The 16,942-nt window shown below is 37.5% G+C and overlaps 1 protein-coding gene across 1 annotated transcript in view; it reads right to left on the reverse strand.

Annotated features, from left to right (window-relative positions):
- Positions 1 to 16,942, reverse strand: part of LOC128219925 (uncharacterized) — an 80,791-nt gene that overhangs the window by 46,147 nt on the left and 17,702 nt on the right. The window contains exons 16-30 of the mRNA XM_052928103.1: positions 16,585 to 16,688; positions 15,591 to 15,694; positions 15,027 to 15,184; positions 13,440 to 13,623; positions 12,867 to 13,011; positions 12,417 to 12,492; positions 10,555 to 10,730; positions 9,929 to 10,073; positions 9,192 to 9,332; positions 6,711 to 6,771; positions 5,277 to 5,389; positions 4,246 to 4,390; positions 2,789 to 3,031; positions 1,793 to 1,897; positions 1,107 to 1,217 (exon numbers count right to left, since the gene is read on the reverse strand). Coding sequence (XP_052784063.1) covers positions 1,107 to 1,217; positions 1,793 to 1,897; positions 2,789 to 3,031; positions 4,246 to 4,390; positions 5,277 to 5,389; positions 6,711 to 6,771; positions 9,192 to 9,332; positions 9,929 to 10,073; positions 10,555 to 10,730; positions 12,417 to 12,492; positions 12,867 to 13,011; positions 13,440 to 13,623; positions 15,027 to 15,184; positions 15,591 to 15,694; positions 16,585 to 16,688 — 2,011 coding nt within the window. The remainder of the gene's footprint in view (positions 1 to 1,106; positions 1,218 to 1,792; positions 1,898 to 2,788; positions 3,032 to 4,245; positions 4,391 to 5,276; positions 5,390 to 6,710; positions 6,772 to 9,191; positions 9,333 to 9,928; positions 10,074 to 10,554; positions 10,731 to 12,416; positions 12,493 to 12,866; positions 13,012 to 13,439; positions 13,624 to 15,026; positions 15,185 to 15,590; positions 15,695 to 16,584; positions 16,689 to 16,942) is intronic.

The following is a 16,942-nucleotide window of genomic DNA, read 5'->3' on the forward strand; positions in this document are numbered from 1 at the left end:
ACTAACAACATGCTTACATCACACTAACAACATGCTAACATCACATTAACAACATGCTAACATCACACTAACAACATGTTTTCATCACACTAACAACATGCTAACATCACATTAACAACATGCTTACATCACACTAACAACATGCTAACATCACACTAACAACATGCTTACATCACACTAACAACATGCTTACATCACACTAACAACATGCTAACATCACACTAACAACATGCTTACATCACACTAACAACATGCTAACATCACACTAACAACATGCTTACATCACACTAACAACATGCTTACATCATATTAACAACATGCTAACATCACACTAACAACATACTCAAAAGACACTTACAACATTATAACATGGCACTAACAACATTGGAACACCTCAATAATCACATGGTAACATCACACAAACAACATGGTAACATCACACTAACAACATGGTAACATCACACAAACAACATGCTAACATCACACTAACAACATGCTTACATCACAATAACAACATGCTAACATCACACTAACAACATGCTAACATCACACTAACAACATGTTTTCATTACACTAACAACATGCTTACATTACACTAACAACATGCTAACATCACACTAACAACATGCTAACATCACACTAACAACATGCTAACATCACACTAACAACATGCTTACATCATACTAACAACATGCTTACATCACACTAATACTAACAACATGCTTACATCACACTAACAACATGCTTACATCACACTAACAACATGCTAACATCACACTAACAACATGCTTACATTACACTTATACTAACAACATGCTTACATCACACTATCAACATGCTAACAACATGCTAACATCACACTAACAACATGCTTACATTACACTAACAACATGCTTACATCATATTAACAACATGCTTACATTACACTAACAGCATGCTTACATTACACTAACAACATGCTAACATCACACTAACAACATGCTAACATTACACTAACAACATTACACTAACAACATGCTTACATTACACTAACAACATGCTTACATTACACTAACAACATGCTAATATCACACTAGCAACATGCTAACAACCCACAAACAACTCACTTCTTGTGTAGCAGAGAAGGTGCATGATCATCTTCTCAACAAATGCTTGGTGGGTGGGGTATTGAAGAATGGTCTCAGAGATCTCCGCCGGCAAGGTCAGGAATGTTGAACCTGAAATATTGGTTACATATGTTCGTATGCAATTTAATCTGAAATTATTCAAACATTTTTTGTTTAAATTTATAGTTTTAAATGTATTAAATCTGCACTCTCACAGATTTACTATATTGACAATTTTTTATTGTTTGTTTGGGAATAAGCCAATTTTTGCATTAATGTCTGGAAACCAGTGATATAAGACTGCTGAGAAAAGATCGGATGGCAGTTTTTCATATTTACATTCAAAAATTGATGTTTTAAGCTAAAAGGGTTACTAATGCTTTAATAAAAAATAAGTTTTTTTCAGCAGTTTTCAAAACAATTGAAATATGTTCTTAAGTTAGTTATCTTTTATGACTTGAATTGAAGGCATTTATTAGAAAATCAGCTGATTCTGAGTTAAAAAATAAAATAAAAGTCAAAACTAACAATCTTTGAGAGTGCAGCTTTAAAACAAAACAAATACAGAAATAAGAGCAAAGGTAAAAACTTGATACTACATTTGATGAATTGACTTATAAATCTCTCCATTGGTCATGCAATTATGAAATACTTATATTAGGATGGTACGGTGTCATGTCATTTACCAGAGTAGTTGATCCCTCCAGCCTGAAACAGTGCATTCTCAATAAGTCTTTTCCCCGCCAGTAGTTTGGCCTCCATGGCGCTGTGTACGCCATACCATACATCATCTGGAATGAGTACAAAACTTAATTATTTTACAAATCACTTAGAGCAAATTTACATCCCAACTTAAAAGCAATGCCATATTGTTTTTTGTCTGCCTTCTTTTTTTGCTGGTGTCTTCAGTTTTGAGGTGTTTTCAACAATTTTGGACCTCAATTCAGTGGCAATGCTGGTTAATTTTTTCTCAGTTTTGTCAAGGAACATATCTTGTCCCAACTAGAATTAAAGCCTGGCTTATGAGCTTTCATAAATATGGACTATACACCAATTCTTCCATAGGGAAAACGTTTTGGCTCATTTTTGTTAATCTCATTTTAATTTTTTTAACAGAAATTGGGAATTTTATTTCACTGTGTGGAAAAATATACAAGATCAAGCACTGGAAATGGAGCTGAAGTTTGAATTGGTTAAAAATCGTCTCCGTGGCCTAGTGGTTAAGCTTCTGCCTTCAGAGTGGGAGGTTGTGAGTTTGATCCCTGACCATGTCATACAAAAAGATGTTAAAAGTTGGTACAAGTAGCTCCCTTGCCTGGCACTCAGCATTTAAAGAGTAGTGCTTGGAAAAGTGGAGTACTCAGTACTGGTTTAACCCAGGAAAGTTGTAACCTTTGTATTGCTTTACACCGAGAACATAAAAGAACAAAGGGGTCTCTTTGAAAAAGAGCTAGGGTACAGCACCCAGACTTCCTTGTATCCAACCACTGTCTCTCCAGCATGCTGTCCCATCAGCAAAAACAAAGGACCCCGTTGGAAATAAGTGCTTGCACTTTCACGGGTTATCCTTGACTGCAAGGTCTATAGAAATACATACATACACATACACACATACATACATAAGAAAAACAGACGGCTATGACAATAACTCAACATCTTTCATTTGAAAAATAGAGACTAACCTGTATTGCCGAGATGTTCGAGTTTCTTCAGTACCTCTGCACCGGTTGTCATGATGTTGCCTGCCAAGGGTTTAATATCTCTCATCAAGTGGGCAAAGTTATCGTCAAATGCTTGCTTGTCAATAAAGCTGACTGGTGCTCTCTCTGTTGTTCCTAAGGCTGGGAGCCAGCTGCTGGTTTCGTAGCCTTTTTCGAAGGACACCACAATTTTATTCTTTGTTTTGAGAACTATGAACTCACCCTCTGAATAAAACAAAACATTTCATTTTTTATTATTTTCACAAATAAAGAAAAAAATTATACCATTTCCTCGGCAACATATTTAGCAACCATTATTAATCATGATCAATATATTTTTCAAAAATAATTCCATCTAATAATATTTAGTGGCCATCAACAGACAGACAAATTTTCCCTCTATTTACAATATAAAACAAATGCTATCACAATACACGACAAAATCAGCCCATAGTTATGTAAAAAGACATTTTAACATTAACCTTCTACTTAAGCACCACTTTATCTCCTAAAATTTTTATAGCCCTGTATGATTTCAATATCAAGAAAAGTTCGTCTTGATTTCAGGAATCACGTCCTAAAAATAAACACGCACAGAAATAATTCCCAAGAACGCCATGGAGCACTAACTTTTATACCATCACTCATTGTGATATGCTGAAGTTTTCCATCAAACGAGGGGCACAGCTCAACAATTATTTATGCTAGAGTTATGGGCCTTGCTATATAAGTTAGCATTGTATCTGGTAACTTGTGCACTAATTTTCGCATGAATATCTTTAAAAATATGGCCACGGTTTAAGTTTGTGCACGATAGTAACCCTGCAGAAAATGACACCAATGCTTTCACAATTCCTTGCATTATTTTATAAGTGAAATAAACAGTAACAAACACCTGAAAAATCATTTCATTTAGTTCCTAATTTTTAGACATGAGAGAATATCGTCACATTAAACAGCAACAATTTACTTCTCATTGTAATAAAATTCGTAAATTTATGTATGTTATCCAACAGACGATGCAAATGGAAAGGAAGAGCTAGGGCAGACTAGTTTCAACCTTGTATCTTGGTATCTGTATACATTCGATCCCAGAACCGAAAGTCAATTGCACTTCTGCCTGTCAGAATGTCTCAACAAGCGACAAAAGTTGCATCAAAATTACGACTGTGTATACAGCCACTGGGTGAACAATGCTAACAAGACTTAAACAAATTTGTTTATTTCGTAAAAAAAAATGATGTCATGCCTTTAACGTTATAACAAGTATTATTTCCTAGGAACACAGATAAGTTAAAAATATATCCATAATTCAATTCAATTCAGTTTATTCCAGTAACGTTGTATTATCCTTTTTATCGGACATTAAAGAGAAGACATCATTTAAATTATTACCATATGAGTACCAATTCAAATGCTATCACCTAAACTTAACAAACCTCGTTTACAAATGGTTGTATCCCTGTAGGCCTTCGAGATGCACACTATACACATATGTGCATTTTCAATGGCGATCGCAGTCCAGGAATCCATCGTATCTCCTCCTTGATGCTGGGGACTGGACAGGCAGAACAACCCTTCTCTCTGCATTACAATAGTTTTTGGTTACAATATTACAAAATTTAATTTCTTTCCTATAACATTACGGTAACTTAAGTATTTAAAATAATGTACCATAAATGACTGATTATAAGAAACACTTGTTTCCCTCAGATTTCCAATAAAAAAATGCCTGCATCTTACAAACAGTATTAAGCTTCTGACATTGTTTTCTTAAGTTGACTTCAGGCCGAATTTGGCTCTTCAGAGAAATAAATGGGAAAAAACTCAGTTGATAAAATACTTATATAATAATTTTCGAAAAACTGAGTGAAATCTTCAACCGTATTATTTTTGAATAAAAAATATGAAAAAATTCATTTTCTTTCCTTCTACATTATAATATAGAAGTTAAAATAGTCAGTTGATAAAATACTTGATAATTTTCACGCAACATCATACCAACAAGAGTGATAGATTAAAATAATGTTGTAATAACTTGTTTCACAATCATTGTAAAATAAATGAGTTTAAACTATGTGTTTTAATTGGACTATTTGTCAGGAGCGATGGGTCTAAACCAGTTTAGATTTCATACTTTTTTATTATGATATTATTAGATTTTTATAGCGCCCTTTTCATATTAATGATCAACGTTCAAAAGCAATAAACAAACTACATATCATGTATATGGACATAAAACTGAAAAATATAAAAATATCAATATCAAAATTACAGGAAAAGGTTAACTAGCATAAAGTTTGACCATAATTATCATAAGACTTTACATATTTATAGAGATTTATTCATTTGAACACATTAAAACAGGATAAATTATAGACAATATAGATCTAGATTTTTTAATTTTACAAGTATAAGAGACCATACATGATAAAAAAAACAGTCTACACTATGTAAAAGGTAAACTTACATTGAGTTTATTCTTGATTTGGTCAGCTTCCTTCGTGTCGGAGGGTGCGTGGCTTATAAAGATGTGTTTCTTCTCAAGTAAGGTCTTTTCTCCAACAATATTCTGCTTTATCTCTGTATAAAATTTAGATTATTGTTGGAGACTAGATTAGATAAGAAAGAATTGTCATCACTATAAATATGAAAATTTTACTTTTAAAAAAGTATCTGTACCACTTGATGGTAGCCCTTGAATGTTTCATGATATTCTGAACCATAACTATTCGAAAATTGGGCAGATAACAGCTCTTTTGCCCATAAAATGGTAGTAACTGATACAAAAAGTGGAAGATCACAGCTTAAAATTACCAAAAACTTCAAATAAATTTAGAACAAAATTGAATGAAAGCGTAGCAGAGCAAAAACCAACGTTCTTCTGAGCCTATTAAAACATTTACTGAAACCAGAGTTATGGGCGTTGCTGTACATATGGTCTTTTGTACCATTTGTACCAAGTCTAACCTAAATGTATTGAAAGGTTTTCGAGTGAAAGGTTTTGCATGATGCCCAGGAAAACACTGCCAACAAGGACATCAAGGCTATGTCAGTAACAACATATTTTTTTTCCTCTGAAAAACTAGAACTGTAAGCCATAGGCTAACGAATACCCCCCACCCCTCCATGTCTAGGTTGTTTGCCCTGGAGTTAGGCCGGACAAAGCTAATTTTGCCTACAAGGGGAGATAACTCCAGTCAGGGTCATGTGACCTGTACCAAATTCACAGAGGCGAAAGTTTACAACATGGCCATTAATTTCTGAAAGTTTGATAAAGATTTGTTGAATAATAACAAAGATGAATCCCGGACAGGGCTTATTTTGCCTACTTTAACACATCAAGGGAAGATAACTCCAGTCAGGGTCATGTGACCTGTACCAAATTCACAGAGGCGAAAGTTTACAACATGGCCATTAATTTCTGAAAGTTTGATAAAGATTTGTTGAATAATAACAAAGATGAATCCCGGACAGGGCTTATTTTGCCTACTTTAACACATCAAGGGGAGATAACTCCAGTCAGGGTCATGTGACCTGTACCAATTTCACAGAGGCGCAAGTTACATCTTGGCCATTAATTTCTGAAAGTTTGAAAAAGATTTGTTGAATAATAACAAAGATGAATCCTGGACAGGGCTTATTTTGCCTACTTTAACACATCAAGGGGAGATAACTCTGGTCAGGGTCATGTGACCCGTACCAATTTCACAGAGGCGCAAGTTTACATCATGGCCATTAATATCTGAAAGTTTGAAAAAGATTTGTTCAATAACGACAAAGATGAATCCCGGACAAAAAAAAAAACGGACGGACAGACGGACAGACGGACGGACAACCCGACTCCAGTATTCCCCCCCAAACTTTGTTTTGGGGGGTATAAAGAACTATCTCCAGAACTTACTTGGGGTAAAGGAGCACATCACTTTTTCTCCATACTCATCAGATCCAGGAGGATAAACTCTCTGTAGACAGAAAACATAAATGTGTACAATAAATTTAAAAAATGGAGTACCACAAGCATAGGACAATAAGTCAACCGATAGCAGAGGACAATCTGTTCACCACCGGCAGAAGACAATCTGTACACCACCGGCAGAAGACAATCTGTACACCAACAGCAGAAAACAATCTGTACACCAACTGCAGAGGACAATCTGTACACCATTAACATGAAACAGCCTGTACACCATTAGCAGAAGACAATATGTACACCACCAGCAGAAGACAATCTGTATACCACCAGGAGAGGACAATCTGTACGCCACCAGCAGAGGAGAATCTGTACACCATTTGCAGAAGAAAATCTGAACACCACCAGCAGAGGACAATCTGTACACCACCAGCAGAGGACAATCTGTACACCACCAGCAGAGGACAATCTGTAAACCATTATCAGGAGAGAGCCTGTACACAACCAGCAGAGGACAATCTGTACACCATTTGCGGAGGACAATCAGAACACCACCAGCAGAGGACAATCTGTATACAACCAGCAGAGCACAATCTGTATACAACCAGCAGAGTACAATCTGTACACCACCAGCAGGGGCCAATCTGTACACCACCAGCAGAGGACAATCTGTACACCACCAGCAGAGGACAATCTGTACACCATTTGTAGAAGACAATCTGTACACCACCAGCAGAGGACAATCTGTACACCATTTGCAGAGGACAATCAGAACACCACCAGCAGAGGACAATCTGTACACCATTATCAGGAGACAGCCTGTACACCACCAGCAGAGGACAATCTGTACACCATTTGCAGAGGACAATCAGAACACCACCAGTAGAGGACAAAGTGTACACCACCAGCAGAGGACAATCTGTACACCACCAGCAGAGGACAATCTGTACACCACCAGCAGAGGACAATCTGTACACCAATTGCAGAAGACAATCTGCATACAACCAGCAGATGACAATCTGCATACCACCGGCAGAGGACAATCTGTATACCACCAGCAGAGGACAATTTGTATACCACTAGCAGAGGACAATCTGTATACCACCATCAGAGGACAATCTGTAAACCACCAGCAGAGGACAATCTGTATACCACCAGCAGAGGACAATCTGTATACCACCAGCAGAGGACAATCTGTAAACCACCAGCAGAGGACAATCTGCATGCCACCAGCAGAAGACAATCTGTACACCACCAGCAGAGGACAATTTGTACACCACCAGCAGAGGACTATCTGTACACCACCAGCAGAGGACAATCTGTATACCACCAGGTGAGGACAATCTGTACACCATTTGCAGAAGACAATCTGCATACCACCAGCAGAAGAAAATCTTTACACCACCAGCAGAGGACAATCTGTATACCACCAGCAGAGGACAATCTGTACACCATTTGCAGAAGACAATCTGCATACCACCAGCATAGGACAATCTGTTTACCACCAGCAGGGGACAATCTGTATACCACCAGCAGAGGACAATCTGTACACCACCAACAGGGGCCAATCTGAACACCACCAGCAGAGGACAATCTGTATACCACCAGCAGAGGACAACCTGTACACCATTTGCAGAAGACAATCTGGATACTACCAGTATAGGACAATCTGCATACCACCAGCATAGGACAATCTGTATACCACCAGCAGAGGACAATCTGTACACCATTTGCATAAGACAATCTGCATACCACAAACAGAAGACAAAGTGTACACCACCAGCAGAAGACAATCTGCATACAACCAGCAGATGACAATCTGCATACCACCAGCAGAAGACAATCTGTATACCACCAGCAGAAGACGAAATGTACACCACCAATAGAAGACAATCTGCATACTACCAGCAGAAGACAATCTGTATACCACCAGCGGAATACAATTTATTCAACACTACAAAGCAATATGTACAAGTCTAGCAGAAGACAATTTGTACACCACAAGTAGAGGACAATCTGTACAGCACTAGCAGAAGAAAGTGTGTACGAGACTAGCAGAAGACAATCGAAACACCACCAGCAGAGGACAATATGTTCAGCACTAGCAAAAGCTCATCTGTACCGCAAACACTTAATAGATCATTCTAATCTATAGGAGGATAATACTTTACTATTACACAAACAAGAGAATTGCGCTGCAAACAACAATGCTTGTCTTCTTTTTCTTTTTTTTGATCAAGGGGCATAACTTAACAAACATTAAAGCCAAAATTACCAGCAGTGAATATTTGTCTCATGCAACTTGTGTACCAAGTTTCATGTGAATGAGTAGAGCCGTTTTTGAGTTATGTTCAAGGTTAAAGTTTCGGCACTGCAATGCCGTCACAGATGAAGACACCAAGCTTAATGTTCTTACAATACCTAGAGTTTTGATTTCTGTATAAAAATAACAGATAAACTGGAAAAGGTTACCTTCGACCTAGGCATGTAGACAATTGCTGTCGCAGGAATATCGCTACGGGCAATAACCTGGCAGGTCTGCGTAGATGTCTTGTATTTGAATATCCTATTGCCATGGAGATTAATCGTGAGCAACATATCATCAAAATCCTCCTGCAATAATGTTCATATTTTTATTGATGATATAATCTCCAATGCAGTTTATTACTTCTTACTCAATCAATTTTCTGTAATTTCACTGAAATAGGCATTTAGAACCTTCTTTACAGCATGGACAATGTAACTTGAGCAATTAAAGGGCCACAACTCTGAAGAAACTGAGGCACCATGGCTGCTTTTAGAACTTGACTGGGATATGTTGCCCATAAACATATTGTGCTAGTTTCATGATGATGGGAAAAAAACTCCTTAAGTTGGATCATGGACAACTTAGTGGGTGTTGTACACACTACGTTAATCCATATCATTTCACATTTTTTAAAATACTTTACTATGAATAAATGTTTTGGTATCACAAGGTGGCGAAATTGAAACACTCATGGAATTGCAAACCAAAGTTAAATACCCTGAAATTCAAAGTTGTATGTAACCTTAACCTACATGATTATGAAAACTGCAAAAAAAACATTATTGTGTTTTTAAGTTTATCAAGGGGTTAAAATTGTATTTTCGTAGGCGTTTTTTCTTGATGCGTCTGATGGAGGCTAGTGACTTATAGACACATACGTTAACTGGACAAGATATCCTACCTGGCAGAAGTCAAGCTTCAGTGTTATTCGGTCTCTTTCTCTACATCGGTAGTCTTTGTTCTCACTGAGAACATTCTGGCGCCCACCTGACATTTCTTCCACTATCTTCCCAGTATTGGTCTCATAAATCAGCTTGATTGAACCTCTGAAAATTATATACATTTTACATTCAAAAGTCAAACATAATGACAGAAAGTCAGGGTCGTCCAGTGGTATAAGAGGTGTCTGCCTCACAACACAGAGGTTGTGGATTTGTTCCCCCACCACGGGAACTGTCTCATGGGTTTTCAAAATGGACACCAGCACTGGTTTCTATCCAGGAAACAAACTCATGCATGAATCTATCTGCTTACATCACAATCGTGATAAACGAAATTGGAATAATCTAAAAAAGCATGATACATTGTACCTGTTGCTTTTAGGTTGATATTACAAAGACATTTATTCATGTTTTATAAAGCATGATGAAAACTGAACAACAATATACAGACTGCATAGGAAGCACAGTTTGACTTCACAATTTGATTTCTTTACATTTGATCTATTTTAAAATTCATGTTTCCTGATTTGTCTTTTTGAATGTCACTCTACATATCAACCTTAACATTATACACAAAAGCACTTACATTTTGATGTCAATGAAGAACGCAGCTCCTCGTACAGGAACTATCTCCACGACTGGAGAGTAGTTAGGGCTCATTTCCTGTTCGCACGTGTACCCGCGTACCTGGTTCAGGTTCAGATTGAGGTTAACAAGACTGCCAGACCGCTGGAACTTCGGGGATATTCGACCTTCGACTCCCTGGAGACAGGACATAAATGAAAGTTAAGATCTTGCACACAGTTCTGACACACTATACACATTCCACACAGTTCTGACCCACTCTACACCTTGCACACAGTTCTGACATACTCTACACAGTTCTGACACACTCTACACATTCCACACAGTTCTGACACACTCTACACATTCCACACAGTTCTGAGATACTCTACACATTCCACAGATTTCTGACATACTCTACACATTCCACACAAATCTGACCCACTCTACACCTTGCACACAGTTCTGACCTATTCTACACTTGCACACAGTTCTGACCTACTCTATACCTTGCACACAGTTCTGACACACTCTACACCTTGCACACAGCTCTGACACACTCAACACCTTGCACACAGTTCTGACCCACTCTATACCTTGCACACAGTTCTGACCTACTCTATACCTTGCACACAGTTCTGACCTACCCTACACCTTGCACACAGTTCTGACCCACTCTACACCTTGCACACAGTTCTGACCCGCTCTGTACCTTGCACACAGTTCTGACCGACTCTATGCCTTGCACACAGTTCTTACCTACCTACACCTTGCACACAGTTCCTGACACACTCTACACCTTGCACACAGTTCTGACCCACTCTACACCTTGCACACAGTTCTGACCCGCTCTACACATTCCACACAGTTCTGACACACTCTTCACCTTGCACACAAGTCTGACCTACTCTACACATTCCACACAGTTCTGACACACTCTACACATTCCACACAGTTCTGACCCACTCTACACATTCCACACAGTTCTGACCTACTCTACACTTTTCACACAGTTCTGACCCACTCTTCACCTTTCACACAGTTCTGACCCACTCTACACCTTGCACACAGTTCTGACCCACTCTACACATTCCACACAGTTCTGACCCAATCTTCACCTTGCACACAGTTCTGACCCACTCTACACTTTGCACACAGTTCTGACCCATTCTACACCTTGCAACAGTTCTGACCCACTCTACACATTGCACACAGTTCTGACCCACTCTACACCTTGCACACAATTCTGACCCACTCTACACCTTGCACACAGTTCTGACCCACTCTACACATTCCACACAGTTCTGACACACTCTTCACCTTGCACACAGTTCTGACCACCTCTACACCTTGCACACAGTTCCTGACACACTCTACACAGTTCTGACACACTCTACACATTCCACACAGTTCTGACACACTCTACACCTTCCACTCAGTTCTGACACTCTCTGAGTTGTGCAAACAGCCCTGACACAACCTACATCTTCCACACTCTTCATCTTCAACTCAGTTCTGACACACTTTGTACCATAAAGACAGTTCTGACACACACTTACATCATTGATACAGCACGGACACATTCTGCTTCATATGTACAGTTCTGACACACACTACATCATCCACAAATCGCTGACACACTGCCTACCATTCACACATTTATGACACTTTATATTACACACCTATAGATCTCTGCAACACACTCCACATCCGAGTTTTACACACATCTCTGCAATGGTCCACATCATACTTAATTCACTGATCAATATATACAACTATTGTCTTTGACACACAACACACATCTCTTACACACTTTGCTTTTTACATAGTTTGATCAAAATAGTTATACATAATAGCTACAGCAATATGAACAGCGGTACTTACAGCTAGGTAGTTGACACATCGTTGACACATGCCACAATAGTCGCACATCTGTCCTTCCCTATCACAGCTGCAGTTTCTGTTTTATGGAAAATATAAGTCAGTGATAAAAAAGAGTCTCAAGTCTGAGTTCAGACTCAAAATTAAATATGGCAAAACTTAATTTCATTGTATCTTTCCTTCTACCAAAGCACTGATTGTGAAATTTGCTGAAGTATATTATATTGTAAATCACATAATTAACTTTAACAAAGTTCTGGACATTGGGCCAAAAGTTTGGTAGGTGGTAGCAAAATCAGGCAAGTAGGTTTCATGTTAGATTTTATTTTGCCTGACAACACCAGACCAAAGCTTGGTTTAAAGGGAGTTGTCAAATGGGACAAGTGTAATTTTGTAATAAGTCATGTCACAATTGTTAAATAAATGTCATTAAACTGAAAACCAAAAACTCACTGGGCTGTTTTTCCATTGGTCAAATTTCCGGGACAAAATGGCCCCTCAAATGCGCAACATCCACAAAGCAAACATCGATTATATGCGCTGAATGTCGGTAGACATCCGAGGTAATGATGCGATGGTACTATGTCCCTAAGGGAAACTGAAACAATTGTAAACAAAAGCGATTAAAAATCGGTCTAAAACTATAATCGATCGACAAAAAAATAAATCGGTCCAACCATGTTCATATAATTTTTATTATATAATCGAAACTTAAGAAATCTAATTTAATAGCAAGCAGTATTTAAATGTTAATTTGAGAATAATTAAAACTTGAACAGAAAAATTAAATCTTATGGTGTGTTTTAGTATTGGGATGCTTTAATACCAAACACAGCTAGACCTCCAGTAACATAAAATATTTTTTGCTTCTAGGTGTTAATATGTTTATGTACCATTTGAGTGAACATGTAAAATCACTGTTGTTAAAAGAATAATACACAAGTATGGGTTACTTTCATTTAGCTATCAGAAAGAGAAGCCAATATGAATTTTTAGAATATGTAAATGATAAAGTAAAAAACAAACATCTTTGTGCTCCAAGAGTGTATCTCTCCAGTTTGGCGCCATCGTTCTGACAGAAAACGTCCCGAGCCTGCATTTCCCGAGCCATCATCAGTTGTTCGCTCACCCGCCACACTTCTTGCAGACGCGCGTTCACCGTCTTGTACCGATTTTTAGAGGGGAGACATGTCCTGCATGGTATTGTGTCCTGAAAAAAGCATAGATATATATTTTTTAATTCAGATTGTAAAAATAATAGGGATGCAAACGAATGGGAAAATTGATATTCGAATATTCGGTTATTCTTTCGATCGAATATTCGAATATTCGATTAACAAAATTGATATTTAAGAAATGTAGTTAACTACTATTATTATTCTCTACATTTATAGCCGGGGCTTTTGCCATAGCCGGTACACGCGACGGACCCTGATAAATCCAACAAAAAGCAAAATATTTTGAACAAATAAAAAGCCAAATTAATTTCAATTCCACAGCATTCATATTTGCAAAAAAAACATGATCGTAAATTCCCGGTCGAATGTCGTGATCACCAACGGAGGGTCTTTCCGTAGGACGAGAGGCTCGTTCTGGGATTGATCTCTACTTAATATATCTATTTAAATCCAAACCTAATCGGGGATTAGTTCAGTAATAAAACGAAAATGACCCTGAATTTTGACTCATTTATTGTACAACATTATCCTAAAATGCTATACTATACAGTTACATTTCATCGCACGAGCGACATATTGAAACATGGAAGATAGTTTAGAGCACATAACTAGCACATGTCATTCATATTATTACGGCGATTTGAGCTATATTGCACAGCTTAATTGGCAGCCATGACACCACTTTGGCTGCTGTTTCCGTATATCTTTTATTGGCGTGGTCATTAAAATTTACCGAAAATAATTGTTTGATGTCACTTGTCTAATAGCCATTTTTCGTAAATTTACGGGTACTGTTTATATAGTCGTCGACGATATGTCCCTTATTAACATGTGACACGTGTATAGTGTCATAGCGTTCACGCCCCTGGCATAAGGGATCAGTCTTTGTAAAAAGACAAGTGAATAAATACAACAACACAGTTGTAGGCAAAAGGTTTATTTGTTATCAAACAAAAAACATCGAATATTCGAATACCGATTTTGACATTCGAATATCAAACGTTCGATCGAATATTCGAATATTCGTTTGCATCCCTAAAAAATAAGGAAAAAAATAATTTAAAGGTCAAGGTTGAATTGCCACAAGAAGAAACAAGATGGCCATGATGCAAGCAATTGTTTCCCAACCTACAGACGACAGACACCCGGCCATCGCATGAGCTCTTTTTGCATTTGGCCAGTAGAGATTAAAACCTATGACATTACTCACACATGCATAGAAAACCTATTTAGTTTCTCTTGTAAGCAAAGGTTAACTTTAACTACTGACAATTTTACGAAAATCCACTAGTTTTGTTTTGACATTTACTACTACCATTTCATATTCTCCTTGATGTTTTAAGAAAAATTAAGAAATAGGTAACTGTTAAAACATGGTCCGTGAAATCAGGTCTAAGTGAAAAAAATCAGCAGAATTTAAAAAAACAAAACTTACATAGGCATAAAGACCGTGCTGCAGTACAATGTCCTGTAAAATGGCTCGGTAAAGCTTGAAGTTGCCCCACAGTATGTCAATGAGAGGATGCTGCCCAGTAACCAGTTCATCCTCGGAGCAGTTTATCAGCCTCACACCAAAGAACAGGGTTGGCTGGTCTAAGAAAGTATAAAGATAAATAAACACATACCAACATTCAGGTAGGTCAACATGGCAATCAAGCAGTTTAGCTAAAATAAAAAATGAACATAAATAATTATATTTATTTTGGCCAAAATCCAAAATAGCAGGTTGTCACGTGCTGCTAGTGACGCCACAACCTCTCAGCAGTTTGGTATGCTTTGGTTGTTTCAAGTTACACACGAATCTCACGCATGCGAAACGAGATCTCATCCTTTCTCTAGATGTCTCCCAAAGCTTCAGGCCACAATTATTTGAAACATCAACCTAACACTTTTATCAATTTTTTTTTAGCCTGTTAAGTTCTATTTATTTAGTTGAAGTAATCATTCGTATACAAATTAACAATCATGGGTCCCTCCCTTGTGTATATCACATACTTACTGTTTACATCAGTGAGTAACTCCATCAGCACAAGAACAGGTCCCTTCTGTAGTATTATGCCCTTGTTCCAAAGAACCAGCACCCCGCCAAGCTTCAGGCATGACCTGTAAGCATGTTGTATATAAGTTGCTATTTTGTTTTAAAGTTGCATGTAAATGTTACAGGATGAGAAAAGTGTGCAGCCAGACCAGGGCTCAAACCCGGGACCCCTCACAGGGTGATGGTTCTACCAAAAAGGCCACCATGCATTTTAATGTGGTTAATTTTTACTGTTCATCGGATCCAAAGATTATGATAATAAGATATAGTAAAATGCCTCCAACACTAATATACTTACAAAAATTATTAGACGCCCATATTTTTTCAGCAAATTGTCACCTTGACATTGATATTTGACCTATTGATCCCAAAATAAATAGATGGTCATCTACTGACCATCACTGAAGTATTATCGTCCTAAATCAAACCATTCTGGAGTTGTTGTTGTTTCCAAAGAAGGCATAAAAATTATTCAAAGGGCTATTCCAGTAAAACATATAACCCCTGGGGGGGAGGCAATTAGTTTTATAGTATATAGGTGGGTGTCTTTTTGCGCTAATTTGGACCCTGCAGTGTAAATTTGCTTCTGTAGGGGAGTGGCATAATTTAAAAGTTATTTCCCCCCGGGGGTTATATGTTTAAATGGAATAGCCCTTATGTTAATATAATTATTTTGCTGGATAATGAATGTTGCCTATCATCAAGCTGTAGGAATGATATGTAAATGAGTTATTATTGTTTTTATGGGCGGGTATTGATATCATTTATTCAACTTGATACTGCACATTTCAAGAAGTCCACGTTCTTTTTGTACCTGTTTCTATTTTCAGCATTCTCAAAAAAAAAATCATAATTTGAGGGTGGGGGAAGAAATTGAAACAAAATCTTCAGTTACATTTCATAAAGAAGCAGAAAGAATGTTATAGCTCTCAACCCTAGAATTATTTATTCGCACCTGATAAGATGAGGAAAGAAGAGATCAGGCAATCCTGGGAAGAACGTCAGGTATCTCTCCACCTGGGCTTGATTGTCCGGCACAGCTTCTGGCCAAATCTCACCCTGAAATATACATGTATAAAATTTAAAACAAGCTGTTAAGAACTATTTGTGGCAATTTGTTTCCATTTGCTTTATACTATAGGCTGTTTCATTTAAGCAAGTTTCTTTTTTCACTTTTTTAATTTCGTTTTGGCAATTTTGTCTTACCATAAAAAAGAAACTGAAAATTGTAAAGAAACTGAAAGTTGTTTATTAAACTAGGTCTTAAATTCACAGCCTGTGCAAAAAAATATTAAATATTATGATTTAACCCT

This window comes from Mya arenaria, chromosome 15 (genome assembly GCF_026914265.1).
Source record: "Mya arenaria isolate MELC-2E11 chromosome 15, ASM2691426v1".
NCBI lineage: Eukaryota > Metazoa > Mollusca > Bivalvia > Myida > Myidae > Mya > Mya arenaria.